General features: G+C 39.3%; 2 protein-coding genes across 3 annotated transcripts in view; one reads left to right on the forward strand and one right to left on the reverse strand.

The window, feature by feature from the left end:
• The window catches only part of chaf1a (chromatin assembly factor 1, subunit A (p150)), an 18,044-nt gene extending 11,270 nt beyond the window's left edge, over positions 1 to 6,774 (reverse strand). Inside the window, exons 1-7 of the mRNA XM_079650803.1 lie at positions 6,453 to 6,774; positions 5,156 to 5,203; positions 4,309 to 4,940; positions 3,845 to 3,907; positions 2,758 to 3,002; positions 1,787 to 1,868; positions 1,615 to 1,683 (exon numbers count right to left, since the gene is read on the reverse strand). Coding sequence (XP_079506929.1) covers positions 1,615 to 1,683; positions 1,787 to 1,868; positions 2,758 to 3,002; positions 3,845 to 3,907; positions 4,309 to 4,940; positions 5,156 to 5,203; positions 6,453 to 6,516 — 1,203 coding nt within the window. The 5' untranslated portion in view covers positions 6,517 to 6,774. The remainder of the gene's footprint in view (positions 1 to 1,614; positions 1,684 to 1,786; positions 1,869 to 2,757; positions 3,003 to 3,844; positions 3,908 to 4,308; positions 4,941 to 5,155; positions 5,204 to 6,452) is intronic.
• Positions 6,025 to 13,814, forward strand: scamp4 (secretory carrier membrane protein 4). Of its 2 annotated transcripts, none has more exons than XM_079642055.1 (7): positions 6,025 to 6,251; positions 9,138 to 9,164; positions 9,397 to 9,525; positions 9,665 to 9,821; positions 10,798 to 10,899; positions 11,995 to 12,112; positions 12,242 to 13,814. In XM_079642055.1, exons 2-7 carry the CDS (start codon positions 9,158 to 9,160, stop codon positions 12,428 to 12,430), a joined length of 702 nt encoding a protein of 233 aa, XP_079498181.1. In that variant the 5' UTR covers positions 6,025 to 6,251; positions 9,138 to 9,157; the 3' UTR covers positions 12,431 to 13,814. The 2 variants fall into 2 exon arrangements, with proteins under 2 accessions (XP_079498181.1, XP_079498180.1); XM_079642054.1 differs by lacking the exon at positions 6,025 to 6,251 and adding an exon at positions 8,005 to 8,129.
• Positions 13,815 to 16,860: the final 3,046 nt, after the last annotated feature.

The following is a 16,860-nucleotide window of genomic DNA, read 5'->3' on the forward strand; positions in this document are numbered from 1 at the left end:
AAAATGAGAAAAAAGAAAATCCAGAACATCATTTTTTCTGATTTTTAAAGAATTTATTTGCAAATTATGGTGGAAAATAAGTATTTGGTCAATAAAAAAAGTTCATCTCAATACTTTGTTATATACCCTTTGTTGGCAATGACAGAGGTCAAACGTTTTCTGTAAGTCTTCACAAGGTTTTCACACACTGTTGCTGGTATTTAGGCCCATTCCTCCATGCAGATCTCCTCTAGAGCAGTGATGTTTTGGGGCTGTCGCTGGGCAACACAGACTTTCAACTCCCTCCAAAGATTTTCTATGGGGTTGAGATCTGGAGACTGGCTAGGCCACTCCAGGACCTTGAAATGCTTCTTAAGAAGCCACTCCTTCGTTGCCCGGGCGGTGTGTTTGGGATCATTGTCATGCTGAAAGACCCAGCCACGTTTCATCTTCAATGCCCTTGCTGATGGAAGGAGGTTGTCACTCAAAATCTCATGATACATGGCCCCATTCATTCTTTCCTTTAAACTGATCAGTCGTCCTGGTCCCTTTGCAGAAAAACAGCCCCAAAGCATGATGTTTCCACCCCCATGTTTCACAGTAGGTATGGTGTTCTTTGGATGCAACTCAGCATTCTTTCTCCTCCAAACACGTCTAGTTGAGTTTTTACCAAAAAGTTATATTTTGGTTTCATCTGACATTCTCCCAATCCTCTTCTGGAACATCTAAATGCTCTCTAGCAAACTTCAGACGGGCCTGGACATGTACTGGCTTAAGCAGGGGGACACGTCTGGCACTGCAGGACTTGAGTCCCTGGCGGCGTAGTGTGTTACTGATGGTAGCCTTTGTTACTTTGGTCCCAGCTCTCTGCAGGTCATTGACTAGGTCCCCCCGTGTGGTTCTGGGATTTTTGCTCACCGTTCTTGTGATCATTTTGACCCCACGGGGTGAGATCTTGCGTGGAGCCCCAGATCGAGGGAGATTATCAGTGGTCTTGTATGTCTTCCATTTTTCTAATAATTGCTCCCACAGTTGATTTCTTCGCACCAAGCTGCTTACCTATTGCAGATTCAGTCTTCCCAGCCTGGTGCAGGTCTACCATTTTGTTTCTGGTGTCCTTTGACAGCTCTTTGGTCTTGGCCATAGTGGAGTTTGGAGTGTGACTGTTTGAGGTTGTGGACAGGTGTCTTTTATACTGATAACGAGTTCAAACAGGTGCCATTAATACAGTTAACAAGTGGAGGACAGAGGAGGCTCTTAAAGAAGAAGTTACAGGTCTGTGAGAGCCAGAAATCTTGTTTGTTTGTCGGTGACCAAATACTTATTTTCCACAATAATTAGCAAATAAAGTCTTTAAAAATCAGACAATGTGATTTTCTGGATTTCTTTCTTCTCATTTTGTCTCTCATAGTTGAGGTATACCTAGGATGAAAATTACAGGCCTCTCTCATCTTTTTAAGTGGGAGAACTTCACAATTGGTGGCTGACTAAATACTTTTTTGCCCCACTGTAAAGGATCAGTGTTGCAACTCAAACATTACACCTGGTAAGATCATGCTGATTCAGCTTCACTGACTACTTGCGTTTTATCAAGCAATAAATAACAAATACATACATTCGGTTATATCTACTAACCTTTGGAGCTTGTTGAATTTTTGATTTCTGCAGAAAACGTGTGATTTCTGCTTTCCCCGCTTTGACACGCTGTAAACAAAAACATTCAGTTAACAGCTCCATCTTAAATCTGGAACACGTTGTTGCAGCTTCTACTTTTTGCATCAACAAACACATTTCCACATTTACTTACATCCTTCTCTTCTTTTAACCTTTTCTCTTCTTCTTTCATTTGTTTCTCTTCTTCTTTCTTCCTTTTCTCTTCAAGCTTTGCCCTAAACCAAATTCAAAGTTCAGTTTAGATGAGAGAAATATTTGTTATTGCATTCACAGGGTATATGCCGGAATCCTTAAGTCAAATGTAATAACTTTTTAAAGACCTTTTTTAAGAACCTTCCCATACACTTTAAGACCTCATCGCCACTTCGAGTTTTAACCGGTTACATTGGCGACACACTTTACCTCACATTGACTACAGTATTGATTGTCCTTCCTCCTTATCTTCCAACCATTTGGACGCAGACTTGCATTTCCCCATAACGATGTTTAACAACCGGCGTAAACGGACCTTCGCGCGCTATCAAGCAGTGAGCGCGCGATGTCCTGTTCAGATGACGTCAAATCCAACGGGATGCCATAAATAAACTACACAGAATCACACTACACACCTACGCAAGGATTACATTCAGGCAGACTGTAGAATACAACCTCTTTGGACAATTTATATACTTATTGAAAACAAGCTACAAAATGTAATACCTTGGAAAATGCTGTTTAATAATTTTTAATAGCCTTAATTTTCGCTAAATTGATTTATCAGTATATAATCTGTTCAATATTTAATATTCCTTCCGTCATATATTTATGTATATATATATATATATATATTTGTATATATAATACCTTGTTAAATTCAACATGTATATTTTGTACTTCTTGATTATTTCTAGTCTTTGAATTTTCATTGTATTGTACATTGCCTTGTTTTCTTATGCTGCTGTAACACAAACATTTCCCAAATTGGGATCAATAAAGTACCATCTTATCTGATCAACTTTGAATACTTTTTAAGACCCCGCGGACACCCTGATTTATAACAACACATGTATCTCATATCATGCCACATGTATAACACTTGAGTAACAGGGACAATGCAACTCTTACTCTTGCTTGGATTTCCGTAGATCCTCTTTTGCTTTTAACTTGTCAGCTTTTTCTTTTTCCTCCTTCTCTTTTTTCTCTCGTTTCTCTTGCTCATCTTTTTCTTTTCTCTCCCGTTTTTCCTTTTCTCGCTCTTCCTTCAGACGACGAGCTTCTTCTTTCTTTTTCTCTTTTGCAGCTTTAGCCTCTTCCCTTTGGCGGTCCTTCTCCTGCCGCAGCAGATGCCTCTCCTCCTGTTCTTGGACTTTCTAAAATTCAAAAGTTCAGTCAGTTTTTCTCTCCTACAGGTTTAAGAAATCCGGTTGTGTATAAACAAATATTCTAAATTCAAACCCCAACTTGCAGCGTACAGAGTGCCACAGTGACGCATCCTAAAACCCGGAAGTAAACTCCTTCCGGTTCCTTCGACAAAAGCGCAATGCAATTTCTCCATAGGATTTTGGAAAATAGCTGGAAATAAGGTCTGTGGTTGACACACATTTAAGAGACGGATCACGTTTTGTTCAGCCGGATAATATCCACATGTCTACCCTACTTTTATCATTTTCTAATCATAAATCTATTCGCCAGAAGCAAAATGCTGACGTTATGCTATAAACGAACTACAGCAGGGTCACTGCTTCAACGTCACGCCAACTCAAGATCCGTATTCAAAAATACAGATTCAAAATGTTACAAGTTGAAGAGTTTGGGTCAGTTTGCAGGAGGCAGGTACTTGCTTTCAAGCAGAACACGGGGAAAAACAAACTTAGCAGGAGTGTTCACAGGTTCGGTGTAATGACGTACAACGGCCTCAACAACTTCTGTAGTCCTATTCAGCCACTTGTTAATAACCATCGTTTTTTCAGACACGTAAACTCTTAAAAAATCACAAGGGGGGTCACTGCTGATGTATTTAATATCGTAGAACAAAACGTGATCCGTCTCTTAAATGTGTGTCAACCACAGACCTTATTTCAAGCTATTTTCCAGAATCCTATGGAGAAATTGCATTGCTTTTTTGTTGAAGGAGCCGGAAGTGGTAAAATGCTAACTTACTTCCAGGTTTTAGGAGGCGTCACTGTGGCACTCTATACTGACAAAGACCCACCTTCAACGAGCGCCTTCTGATATTTTTCTGATCTGATGGTATCTTGGGGGTCGTCTTTGGCTCCTATGAGGTTAGAAACAAAAACAAAAACGCTTATGATTGTTAAATATGTTTGACACAATGTCAACCAGCCTTGTCAATAATTAATTTGCATGCTGACAATTATTGTACTATACTTTGAACTCTCATACGGTTGGTATTTAAGAAATATTCTTGTGTTTTCATCTATAATATATCTCAAGGCATTTGTCTGAATTAACAGATGTTTTACTTTTTCAATCAAGCCAGTTTCTATTGTTATAACAGCATCAAAAAAAGTATCTAAAACATTAACTGATAAAGCAATTGTTTTGTGTCTTTATAACATATCAAAAAAAACTTTCATCAAAGCTCTTTTTACCATTCTGAACCTGGTGATAAGTGATGTATTTGTATGCAGATACAGCAATGGTAGATGTACATACAGTGCTGGGTGTAGAAGGGGATGTAGGGTCATCAGTCTTGGACTTCTCTGGTGAGCTTTCGGATGTGCCGCTGGCGGACGAAGCTGACAGCATGGACCTGTTTCCCGACTCCTCCAGCTCCTCTGGCTCACTTTCAGAATCCTGCGTTGTGTCAATCTGCGAAACTGAAGCTGTCAGATTAGCCTCTTCTTCTTCCTCCTCCATCTCTTCGTCCTCTTCATCTTCTTCCTCATCCGTCTCGACAACTGTGCAGTCTAAAGTGTGTGTTTTAGGAGAGCTGGATTTCTCAGACAATGTAGTTTTATCTTTTCCCAGATGCTTGTCTTTCGCTGGGAAGCGGGATGAGGTGGTAGCAGGTGAAACAAGGCGCTTAATGGGAGACAGGGCGTTGTCTGCGGTCAGATCTATAACCATGTTCTCATCCGCTGGCGCAGGGCGCCTTCGACTCAGGAAGCCATCAAGGGGCCCGCGGCCGTTAACCAAGGGCGGTCCACAGTGTGCAGAGAGCGCAGAAGATTCATTCTCATTCTCCCTGTCCGAGTCGCCTGGTTTGGGGCAAGTATGTGCACAGGGGCGTTTAGGTGGCTGGTTCTCTTTAGGTTCAGGGTTCATGCGCTTGAATGGGAGACGAGCTGCAGGCAGAATAATTCAAAAGAAAATCGTATGACCATATTTTATATATAAAAAACTGGGGAATAATACAGATGAAAAAAGTAACTCAAAATGTGCAGAAGTTCTTTAACAGTCAATACATTGACAGTACAACTATGCAACCAAAAGCTATCATCATTTTTTCTTATTAAATTAAATAACATAGAAATAGTGTAAAATATGAAGTTGAATTTACCTTGGATAAGTTTTTTGTTGGCATTTTTACTCGACTTACAATCCATGCCTGAAAAAGGAAAACAAATAGCACATTAGAAAATAATAATTGTCACCACATCTTCAGTTCAACATGATCAACCTTGATGTGTTCATTTTGACAACTGTGGAACTGATGGGATTTTTGCAGAATGTAAAAACACAATATTGACTAAGAATGATTCCAACTTTAAATACAACGTTTAAGTATGAAACTCTTTTGAATTACAATCTTTAAAAAAAAAAACCTAGGACCCACTCAGCCAAATTAAATTGTGAAGAGCAACGTCACATTACTTTACTGCTGTATTAACCAGATGCCGTTGACGCTAATGCACTTTGGGTTTACACATTCGAACCACCATGTATTGATGTGATAGTCAATCCAATACCACACGTCTTAAAAGTATTACTTTTAGAAATTGTTAAATTGAATTCCTTTGCAACGTTTGCGTCCAAACGTTAGTGTTGCATTGAATTTTGTGGTTGTGTTTGGTTTGCTCTCCCGCCAACCGGTGTATTATTAGTCTGTGCTGCAGGCCCAGTCGGGTCCGCAGAGCAGGAACTCTTTCATAGGGCTGTCAGGCAAAGGTGTACGCCTGACCACAATGCTGAAAACTTAGCATTGTAACATTAATAGAAGTATATTCCCAATAACTTTGGGTATGTGAAAGCAACGAGAACGTAGCCGCTCTGGAGTGACACCTTCGAAAACAGTTTTCATATGAGGTTGACCAAATCACAATTGCTAATGAGACTAGCTTTTCTGCTAACCTCACAAAACTGGCTACAGATAGGCACCTCAGGCAGAGCTATGACCTAGCAGAGAAACGGTAACAGTCACTCAGAAACACGCTCGAGCCCGAATAGTAGGGTGAATTGAAACAATGTTGGTATGAGGCCTAACCAACTTTGTCATTACTTTGATGTTAATGTTGACGAATTGATGTCACAACTTAACATGTGTAATGCTGAGCAGCAAGCTAGCTTTACATAGCTAGCTTTAATGTTTGGCAAGTTGGCAGATGTTTATATCAGTTAACGTCTGCCTTGTAACATTGTCACCATCGTTACTCAAGGTAAGTTAACCTTTATCGGCAGGAAAACGTTAACCAACGACAAAACCTAACCTTAAGCAACACATATTTATGTTTTTCCTCTGTTTGTGGACGCTAACCCGCAGAACTGCATTGTGACCGTATTATAAATGTAGATTGTTCATTGTGGCAAGATGTTTCAACTGCCTACAACTTAATTAATAGAAAGCGTTAATGTTGTACCTCTTCTGCGGGGAGTCGATGCTGCCAGATGTCCGTCCACAGATGGAGTTTCCGCCGCCAACATCCCAACCACTAAGCCGGTGTTCCACTCGTTTATGAATACTCCGTAAAGAAAACGGTGCAGGTAGCCTAAAAAAATCGAGAATGCAACCGACCACAAATCAAATACTATACTGCTATCTAAACGACATGTATTTCTAATTTATTCACATCAAACATAACGCATTCTCTTTCCGCATCTTCCACACAGTGCCTTAGTTCACCCCACTGCCTGCCTCGCGCTCCCAAGTCGGAATTGGCGGGAGTGTGTCATTGCATCAATCACCGTAGCTGATTGGTCAAAGCCAAGTTACTGATCCCCGGTTGAGGCGCTTGTTTTGTACAACTGCGTTGTGCGTTTACGTGGGTGTTTTGTGAAATTAAGCGCTTTGGGACATTTCTAAAAACATTAGAACTAAAATAGTTGGAACTTTATCACCACAGAAAGGCACAATTATATTGGCTCATTGCGTCTTCCGTTTTGTGTTTTCTAAGAAAATATACTATCTCCACCGTGTTCGGGACACCCTGTGCTAGAAAACGAGAGACGGCAACTAAATATGGAAGGCCACGCCTTCTGGCTGATGTCTTGGGCTTTGTGATTGGCTGAGGAGCTTGATATACAGAAGTTATGGTTGCCATGTTGTGAGGTTGTGAGAAAATATAATGAAAGAAAGTAGTACGATTTTGGGTACACTTTCAATCAACCGTTCTCATCACGAATTAGGGTAATATTTCGTTATGAAACCCCTGTGTTGCATAACGACAATACCTGACTCTGATATAATTGACAGTATAACACATTTGTAGAGTATTTTTTGCAAAACTGCGTTTAAACATTTTGCAAGTTTAAAATATAATTTGTCACTCGCTTCATCACCCACACGTTTTTGCGTTATGTCAATGACAAAGTTGTCCAATGTTGATCAGTAATAATAATGGCACTGGAATGAATACTTATCCCTGCCTAATTTCAAACATGTTTTTGTCAATTACAAAAGGAGATATCACATAAAAGTGCAATGTTGTTCTAATGTACATATTCCCTTTTTACTTTTTGTTATTCAGGTGCTGTTATTATTATTTATCAAAAGGAAGGGCATATTAATCCACTCCATAAATCTATAGATGTTCACCATCAAAGGCTGCTGATGCTGTATCAAGTTAGATTAAAATATTGTTAAAATGAAAACAAATGTAAAAAATAGGTTTTCAATTGAGTTGATAAAGTTGGATTCGTGGGTATAAAATAAATAAATAAATGATTAGGTAAATAATATAATGTTAATTGATGTTATTACCTTTAAATGTTATGACAACGATCAAAAATGTATAAAGGCAAATAATCCTGATAAAATCTGAGTTGAACCCTGAATGTACTTTCATGAGTGGGTGGGATCCGCGAACTGTAGTGTCATGTTGCTGTCACGAGTTTCCCGTTTACCGCGCACATGAATCATGGGACGTGTAGTTCTTTATGCGCCCAAGCTTGTTGAATGCATACAGCTAAGAACTACAAACATTAAACTTGTGGCGCAGCCGCAGTACGTTCAATGGCTGAGGGTCAAGCGCATCCTGAATGAATCTCCGGTCCGCTGCAGTTGTCGACGGAAACGAAAGGAGATACACGATATCCCGGTAACGTTGGCATAGTTTTATAACGCATTCCGGTTACTTTAACACCGTTTTACTTCTAGTCCGACTGCCAGTTAGTCAAATACAGCATCAACGTTATGGAAAGGCTTCCAACTGCTTCTGTTGGACTAACGTTACTGAGCTGCCTAACAACCAGCTTTAGCTCATTACAGCATCAACAGAAGTACTCCGATATTGTACTTAAGTAAAAGTAGAAGTACCAAAGTGTTGGACTAGTCTGTTAGAAGTTACATTCCTGCATACACAATGTTATTTAAGTAAAAGTACTAAAGTAAAAATATACATAAAGCTCCAAAAAGTAGATTGCAGATTGACTAATATATAATATATGTTCTGATTAAAGCTGGTCATTTTGATTGTATACTGCAGGGTAGCTTGTGAATGTTACTCCAGGTGTAGCAAAGTCTTATTAAGTGTTGATTATATTTCACTTCATTTATCCAAATCTATGTTGTTGAGTAAAAGTACACTATATACCTCTGAATTGTATTTGGGTAGAAGTACAAAAGTAGCAAAAATGGAAATACTACAAAAAGAGTCCCTCAAAATTATACTTAAGTTCAGTACTTGAGTAAATATACTTAGTTACTTTACACCCCTGTGTATAATGTCACACATATGATCACTTCACACAGCATTATACTTAGAAGGAAAACAGCAGAATCTCACTTTTTTTATGTCCAAAATAATATTTATTCAAATGGTCTTATGCAGCTACATTTTCCATTTTCAACGTTAAATTGACTATAGTTTGGTCTATGAAATGTGTACAAAAACTGTCAAACACAGCCATCACAACTTCTCAGAGCCAAATGTTGCTTCTTCAGATGTGTCGTTCGACCAGAAGTCCTATACCAGAACATTTTTAGTTTAGAATTGAGTTAATAAAACAAGTAAAAGAGACTATTATATGACATATATTATGTATACATATAAAAGTACGAGGGTTAATTGTTTAATTTCATTTCTGTGTATATTCATATTATCCAGGAAACTGTTGGGATTTCAAGATGGCAGGTTAGTCACTTAAAACACGTTTCTATCTATCTATCTATCTATCTATCTATCTATCTATCTATCTATCTATCTATCTATCTATCTATCTATCTATCTATCTGTCTATCTCACTATCTGTCTATCTATCTATCTTGGTAAATTCACAATCTACACTACACTTGCCCATCCTTTAATTAAATAAACTCTTACTCAGAACAGAAATAATCAAATGACATGTTGCATCCTTTTTCAGACCGTGCCAACAACTTTCCTCCCCTGCCCCAGTTCTTCAGAATAAAGCCATGCTTTTACCACAACATTGAAGAGGAAATACCTGCACAGCACCAGCAGTTGCTGCGCAGAGTCTACACTCTTTGGATGAGTGAGTGTTGCCGCATACATTAAATAGTTCTTTGAATTTATCTTGGAATAGGAACATGAATCTCTTCTTTCTACTACTATGCACAAAAATGAATCACTTCCCTTTCTCTGCTTTCCTCCACTGTCCCCTCTCCCCGCAGTGTATTCAGGCACACTGTTTCTAAATGTGATCTCATGTATTGCTTGGTGGGCTGGGGGTGGAAGTGCCACAAATTTCGGCTTTTCACTACTCTGGCTCCTACTGTTCAGCCCGTGCAGTTACACCTGCTGGTTCAGACCACTCTACAAAGCCTTACGGTTAGTCACCATCTTATTAATGTCATTATGCTGTATCATTTCTGAACGTGGTATATTTAAAGCACAAATCACCCAAAAAGTCTCTGCATACTTTACAGAATACAATGTAACATCAGACACACAAGTATGAGACATCACACTTGATAACGCATACAGACAAAATGTAAAACACATCACCAGGAAAGTTAATGTAGGTCAGGCCATTTGAAAAGATAATTAAGCAATGAGGTTAACATGGAGGGGAGCTCAATGAGCAAAAGCTCTACACAAAAATACTTTTTGTTAAAATGTAGGTAAGATCTTTGGTAGGGAAGAGATAAGAGTAGGAGGAACTGAACAGAAGACTGTGGATTAAAAAAAGCTTGATGGCAATAGAAATAGGAAAAACTGTTCCCAGAAAAGTCAGTTGGAATTCATCCCAACTGCAATTACTGATTCAAATTCTGTCATCTACCTGCCTGCGTAACTCCACACACTACAAGGCCAAGCAGACACACTATCCCAACACTAGCATGCAGGCTGTGAGTATCACTCCCCAAGGAGGAGTACAGACAGTGTTCTTGGTTGGTTATCGTCAAAATGCAGCTTAGAATAACGGTTTGATCCAACATACCTTATCCTGCTTGAGAAAGTCTTATATTTCACACCTTCAGGCTGATTGTAAACACTGTCTCTACAGCAGGCTACAGCACCGTAGGGGCTCCTCATTTCAAAATGTGATTACTGGAAATAATGGGATCTAATCATAAATGCTCCTTCTAGCCAATATCACCCCCACTGATTTTCCTTTACACTTCCAAAGTTTGGACTGTATGATTGTGAAACTAGTGTGAAATAGTCTCCTCTGTGGTATCATAAACACTCCCCTTCTATCCTCAGGGTTGATAAATGGTAGGAGGAAGCAGCACTGCAACAAAAATAGTGCAGCTCTTGGATTGTGAGTGTATCATCCTTGTGTTTTCTCTTTTGTTCACAGGGCTGACAGCTCGTTCAACTACATGACCTTCTTCTTCATCTTCTTCCTTCAGTGTGTCTTGGCTCTAATCCAGACTATTGGCATCTCTGGCTGGGGAACAAGGTCAGTAGTAAAAAAAAAAGCTCTAAAAACTGTGCGCATGTTTCATCATCGAGTGGGTCATGACGAGGGCTTTTGTGAAATGATCAAGGCAGCTGGGACATGTGTTTCCATCAGACATTTTCACACGTGATGATTTAAGTATCCATACATTATCTGCACATTTTTGCTTGTTTATTCTATTCATTATAGTTTCCTCCATGGTTTAGGACGAGGGGTTGTTGTAGTCGCGGCACATGGGGTTGAAAGGTTTTAACCATAACATTAAAATACTAGTTTGGATCTCTTGAAGTGGGGCTGAATGAGGTACTTAAACACAGCAGTAAATTGCTTTGCTTCTGTTGTGGCACTCCTGTCTGTTTCTCTTAACGTCCGTGCCGACCATCATTTATTGTAATTGACTAAAGATAAGTACCTTATGTGGCTCCACTACAAAAAACGGGAACTATCCCTTTACGAGCCGATGAGGCATACTTTGAGTATAAAAACCCCGATTCACATGAAGTTGGAATGCTGTGTAAAAGAAAAATGATTTGCATCATTGTTTTTATTTACGTTTTACACAATGTTGCAACTTACAAATATTTATTTTTATTTGTGTTTAACTCTTAACAACAAGGTTTTTTGGGCAAACTATAATAAAAGTTCATAATTTTTTCACATTTCTTCAAACAGATTGTCTTGAATTATCATGTTAATTGATTATTAAGACTACTTTTTTTGAGTACATTATACAAGCACGTGTCACATCTAAATAACTACAGTCAGAATGCCATATTGATATTTTATTTTAGAATAGATGTAGACATTATTATCACCAACCATGTTCTTAAAGCTAAGCAATATTGGTGTTCAGCTGCTTAAGTCAACAATACTATTCACTCATGATAACAACAAGTAACATGTAATTATAAAATGTGTCATGTAAAGTGAATGTGACACTGATCATCCTGAAGCTGTTTGCCACTGCATCTGTTTGCGCACTGCTTAATGTCTCATTGGTTACTTTGGGTAATTGTATTCAATCCACTTTGCTAATTGCATACTGTGAAACACTAACCCGTACTACTCCATCTCACCCTCACCAACTCATCATAGCGGCTGGATTGCGACAATGATGTTTTTCAGCACAAATGTGGGCTCCGCTATAGTGATGCTTATCACAACTCTGCTCTTCACTGTGGTGACTGCTTTAATGGCACTGGTTCTCATTAAGGTGAGCATACACTAAAAAACACATTTGCATTTGTCCATCATCTATATAAGCCCACACAGACGCTTAAAAACAGTGATAAATGCAGATTATGAACAACACTTTTTTTTACACTTTCCTTTCCTGTGGTAGGTGCACAGAATGTACCGAGGCGGCGGCGGCAGTATGGAGCAGGCTAAGGAGGAGTGGAGCACCGGGCTGTGGAAGAGTGCTCCTGTGAGGGAAGCAGGTTTTAACGCTGTTGCTCAGACAGCCCAGGGCCCGAGTTTGCCCCAGTACCCTGCCGCAGTGCCGAGTTACCCCGACAACAGCCACTGGTGATAGGAGAGAGTCACCACTAGAGGGAGACAGATAGCTGGTCGTTTTTAAGCAGCATATCATCTCACCCTGACATGACAAAATGCATAGAAATATTGTTTTGATTGTTCACTTGATCTTAGCACTGCACTTGTAGTAGAGGGTTATCTTCCTAACATGCCATTACATTTCAATTTTTGTTTACATATATTTTATTATCAAATGAATGAGAGAGAACTACAGTTTTATGCTTAAAAAAGTCTTGCAAATGTGCAATTGGAAACTCAAAAAGAAAGCAAACTGTTTCAGGATAGCAGTGTGTATAGGATGTGTGCCTTATGGACCTTTTATGAAAGCATTGTTTTATGTATTGCAAAATCTGCATGCTAGAAATCATAGTATGCCAAACCACAGTTTTTTTGCTTTTGCAACAAGAGAGCAGCTGCAAAATGCACGTTTTTTTATCTGGTGGAATTGATTTCTTTGTGATACATGTATTCTGTGTCAGGAGTTCAGGTTATTTTTGATGCGTTGTGCTTGAAATCTCCATGCTTGCCTACTGGCTGTAATTTCTTGCCTTAATATTGCGTGCAGATTTTGTATGTAAAAACTATCTTGCTTGACTTTCGCCTTAAACAGCTTTTTGTGTTAAACTGAACTTTTGCTTCAGTGAAGCAACGTGTGGAAACATTTCAAAAGTTTTTCACTGAGTGCTCATGTGCCAAAACACTAACACTTTCCATTGTTTTGATACTGGAAAAAAGTCACTACCAAAGTAGATTTATTCAGTTACACTGTTTGCTTTTAGTGGTCAGCACCCTGCAGTGAAGGATAGGGTCCTTCTGCTGTTGACAATGTTTCAGTCGCTTTCACTTTCCCCCAGATAGACTGAGTATGTTTGTGTGACTGCAGTGTGTTTTCATGCAGCCTATCATGGGGTTCAGACTGAACAGGATTCTCTTATTTCAAAAAAACTGACCTTGGGTTACAACCAAGTCGACTGACTGAAAAAATAATTACAAATGGATTCAGCGGTGTAGTAAAATGTACACATGGTGTGTTAAAACACTATCTGTTGACTGATTAAATGTCATTGCAACAATCATATGTGAAGAATCTGATTCAACCCAATGATTTTGGCTTTTTATGCAGGTAAAATATAAGTTTAACTGCTTTTTATTTCGGCAGAATGATACCAAAAGCCTATATAACGCTAAGCACCTGCTGGAAGTAAAAGGTGCCTGCCTCATTATTTGATTTACTTGTATTCTTGTTATGAAAGTGTCCTCTATGGCCAACTGCCAAAATCAGTATTTAAATTGTTTTCTCCTGATATTTGACAAGTGCGATATTGTAAAAATAACCTTAAAATATTGCAACATTTCAATAAATATTATTATTCCCATTATTTCTGTGTCCTCGCTGAATATTTTAAGGTTGGAAAATGTGGTGCAAATCCGAAAAAATTGCCAAAAACTTTCATAATACAGAAGTTATTTTTTATGGCTGTATTCCATTCGGTTATCTGGTGTGTCGAGTAATGTTAGAACATCCGACTGTTAAGTGTTTAAGGTTTGATTTTCTTTCCAAATGATTTTATACAGTATTGTTTTGGTGGTATGAAAATGTAGGAATATTGGAGATTTTTGTTTTTGTTTGTTTGCATATTAAAGGTCCCATGACATGGCCATTTTTGCTGATCATAATTCCATTGTTGAACTCTACTAGAATAAATTTACATTTTTCAATGTTCCAAAATCACATTGGTTTTCTCATACAGCATCTCTGTATAGTATGCTATTCACTCTGTCCTACACACCTTGTTGGAGCTCCTGCCCCCCCTCCCTATGAGCCCACTGTGCTCTGATTGGTCAGCTCGCCCACTCTGTTCTGATGAGTCCACCACCGTTACAGTGGAACATCAGTGTTTATATCTTACAATGGCGTTTGTTAGCAACCAGCTGTACTACATGCTTACATTTAAATGTGTGCTGCGTCGGTTCAGCCATTCTCCGCAAGGGTTTTTGAAATCGGTCCGTGCGCAAAGCATTGTGGGGATTTTAAGGACGCGAAGTCTACCCATGTGCAGCCTCGAAATTTCCCCCAAACCAAGGATGCGGCCTCGGTGGAATTCCAAGTATGCTGGAGATTGGAACAGTACTTCGGCGGCACTCGATGACGTAGCATCCTTGAAATATTGGCTTGGAAGCCAGTATCCTCGAGATTGAGAAACGGCCTAAGTGTGTGTGCGGAGCTCCACAGATTGGTCCATTTGGACCAATCCTCGGAGCTCCGCACCATTACGTCACTATGACCAGGAAGAAGAAAATGGAAAAAGAGAAATATCCAACGAGGCGTTCTGGGGCAGCATAGACAGGTCTTTTCTGTGTTAGAGTTTTACTCCCTACAGGGTGTACTTTGAGGGTTTGTGACCCTGCAGACCGTTTACATGCAGAAAAAGCTACATAACACCCAAGGGGACGGGTAATAACCGGAAAAGCATGACATGGGACCTTTCCTTTAATGCAGTGGTTCTCAAAGTGGGGGGCGCGCCACCCCTGGGGGGCGCAGAGGCATGCCAGGGGGGGCGCGAGAGACCAGGAGGAAAAATGGTTAAAAAAAAAGAAAATCATAATTTGACAAATTATTGATTCAAAAATAATATGATGCAGTACAGTACTATTACGTGTTGAGAAATGTATCCATAGATCTCTTAATTGTGCTCTCAAAGTGCACCAGATTGATGCATTTAACTTCAATATTTAAAAATAAATCTTCCCGGGGGGGAGCTTGCCCCCGGACCCCCCTATGTGAGGTCCTATAAAAATAGCACTTTACCCCTGCTTACACCTATATGCCGTGAGCTGATTATCGAGCCTTCATTGCAACAGTAAAAAATTCCACTGTAGCGACCGGTACATTAATGGGAAACCCTAAATGTTTGAGCACCCTCTATGAAACGTCAAGCTACCCCACAGCACCCCCAAAAGAAATCTCTGGCCGCCACTGAGCCGAACTATTTGTGTTGGGGGGGCCCAAATTTTTTTTTTCTCCAAAGGGGGGGCCTGACAGAAAAAGTTTGAGAACCACTGCTTTAATGACTTCGGCTCTTCAAACACTCAAAGGTACAGGTCTCCCTAAAATCAGAAAGACATATTTGTTCTCTTATCTGCTATTTATCTAGATTGTTTTATGTTGTTATGAGGGTTGGAGATATCAGCAGCAGAGATGTCTGGCTTCTCTCCAATATAGTGGAGCTTATATTCAAAACTCAACAGCAATGTCTCTTTCTGGAAATCATGACCCGGTTACTCAAGATAATCCACAGATCTTGTGAGTAGTTTCATGTTGGAACAATTTCTTTCAACCTAACTACAGCCGACAACCGCATTATCTCATAAATTAAACATCTATTTATTCATGCCCGCGATGCTAATGCTTGTGTACTGCTTGTTTTCCTGAGTTTAACCTCAGACAAGGACTCCATTAATGTTTACATCTTGTTCTATAATTAACACAATCCTCACATTAATGAGTAAATGTATGCTTGTTTCTGGGGCCTGATTTTGATGGTCGGTGTAGTTAGGTAGAAAGAAAACCGTTCCTACAAGAAAAATGCTCACAGCAAAGTTTGTGGGTTCACTTTAACCTCTTCATGATTTCTGAAAAGATACATGCTGTGGAGGTTTTTTTTAATTTGTTGGCGCTTTGAGCACCATAAGCCAAGTGCCATTTAGACCCATAACATTGGGACTGATGCTAACATCTCTATATGATGTCAGGCTGAAGAGGAAAAATATACATTTTGATTTTAGGGTGAACTGTCCCTTTATAACAAAACAATACAAAAACAGGCTTCAGTGATACTCAGTTCTCGTCACCGCTGATGGACCCATGTGTGGTCTGTTAATGCCCACCTTTACTGTGTTTTTACTTCTGTACCCCATGTCCTCAGTGTAAAATATTTTACCCTGGCGAAGATATTCTGCTGTCGTATTGATTTATTCAGAAATGCAAGTCAGAAATGTTCAAAGAAACCGGTGTAGAATAAAAAAAGCCTGTGAGCCGTAACGGCAAGACAGCCTGAACTAAAAGTAAGAGCTCATTAAATCTTGGGAGGAAACTAGGGCTGAAGAACAGGAGAGGGCAGCTAGCGACTTCTGAAAGTTAAAAACAACTCTGTAAAAGCTCTCTCTCTTTTTTAGAATAAAGAAACTGAAAACAATATTTGGTGAGTTGCTTGCCTTTATTCCCCAGTGTAAATATGCCCATGCTAAGAAATCTAAGCACTTTTTGTTGCATATCTATCCAACAATCTTGGCAATATTTTATTTATTTATACCCTAATAAGATTAAAATATACTTTTAATTCTGTTTTGAAAACTTCCTTAAACTGCTCTGTTGAATAGTTGAGACCTACTTCAACCCTTTCATATTTTACAGTACTGGTTTGA

This window comes from Notothenia rossii (genome assembly GCF_949606895.1).
Source record: "Notothenia rossii genome assembly, chromosome: 1".
Classification (NCBI taxonomy): Eukaryota; Metazoa; Chordata; class Actinopteri; order Perciformes; family Nototheniidae; genus Notothenia; species Notothenia rossii.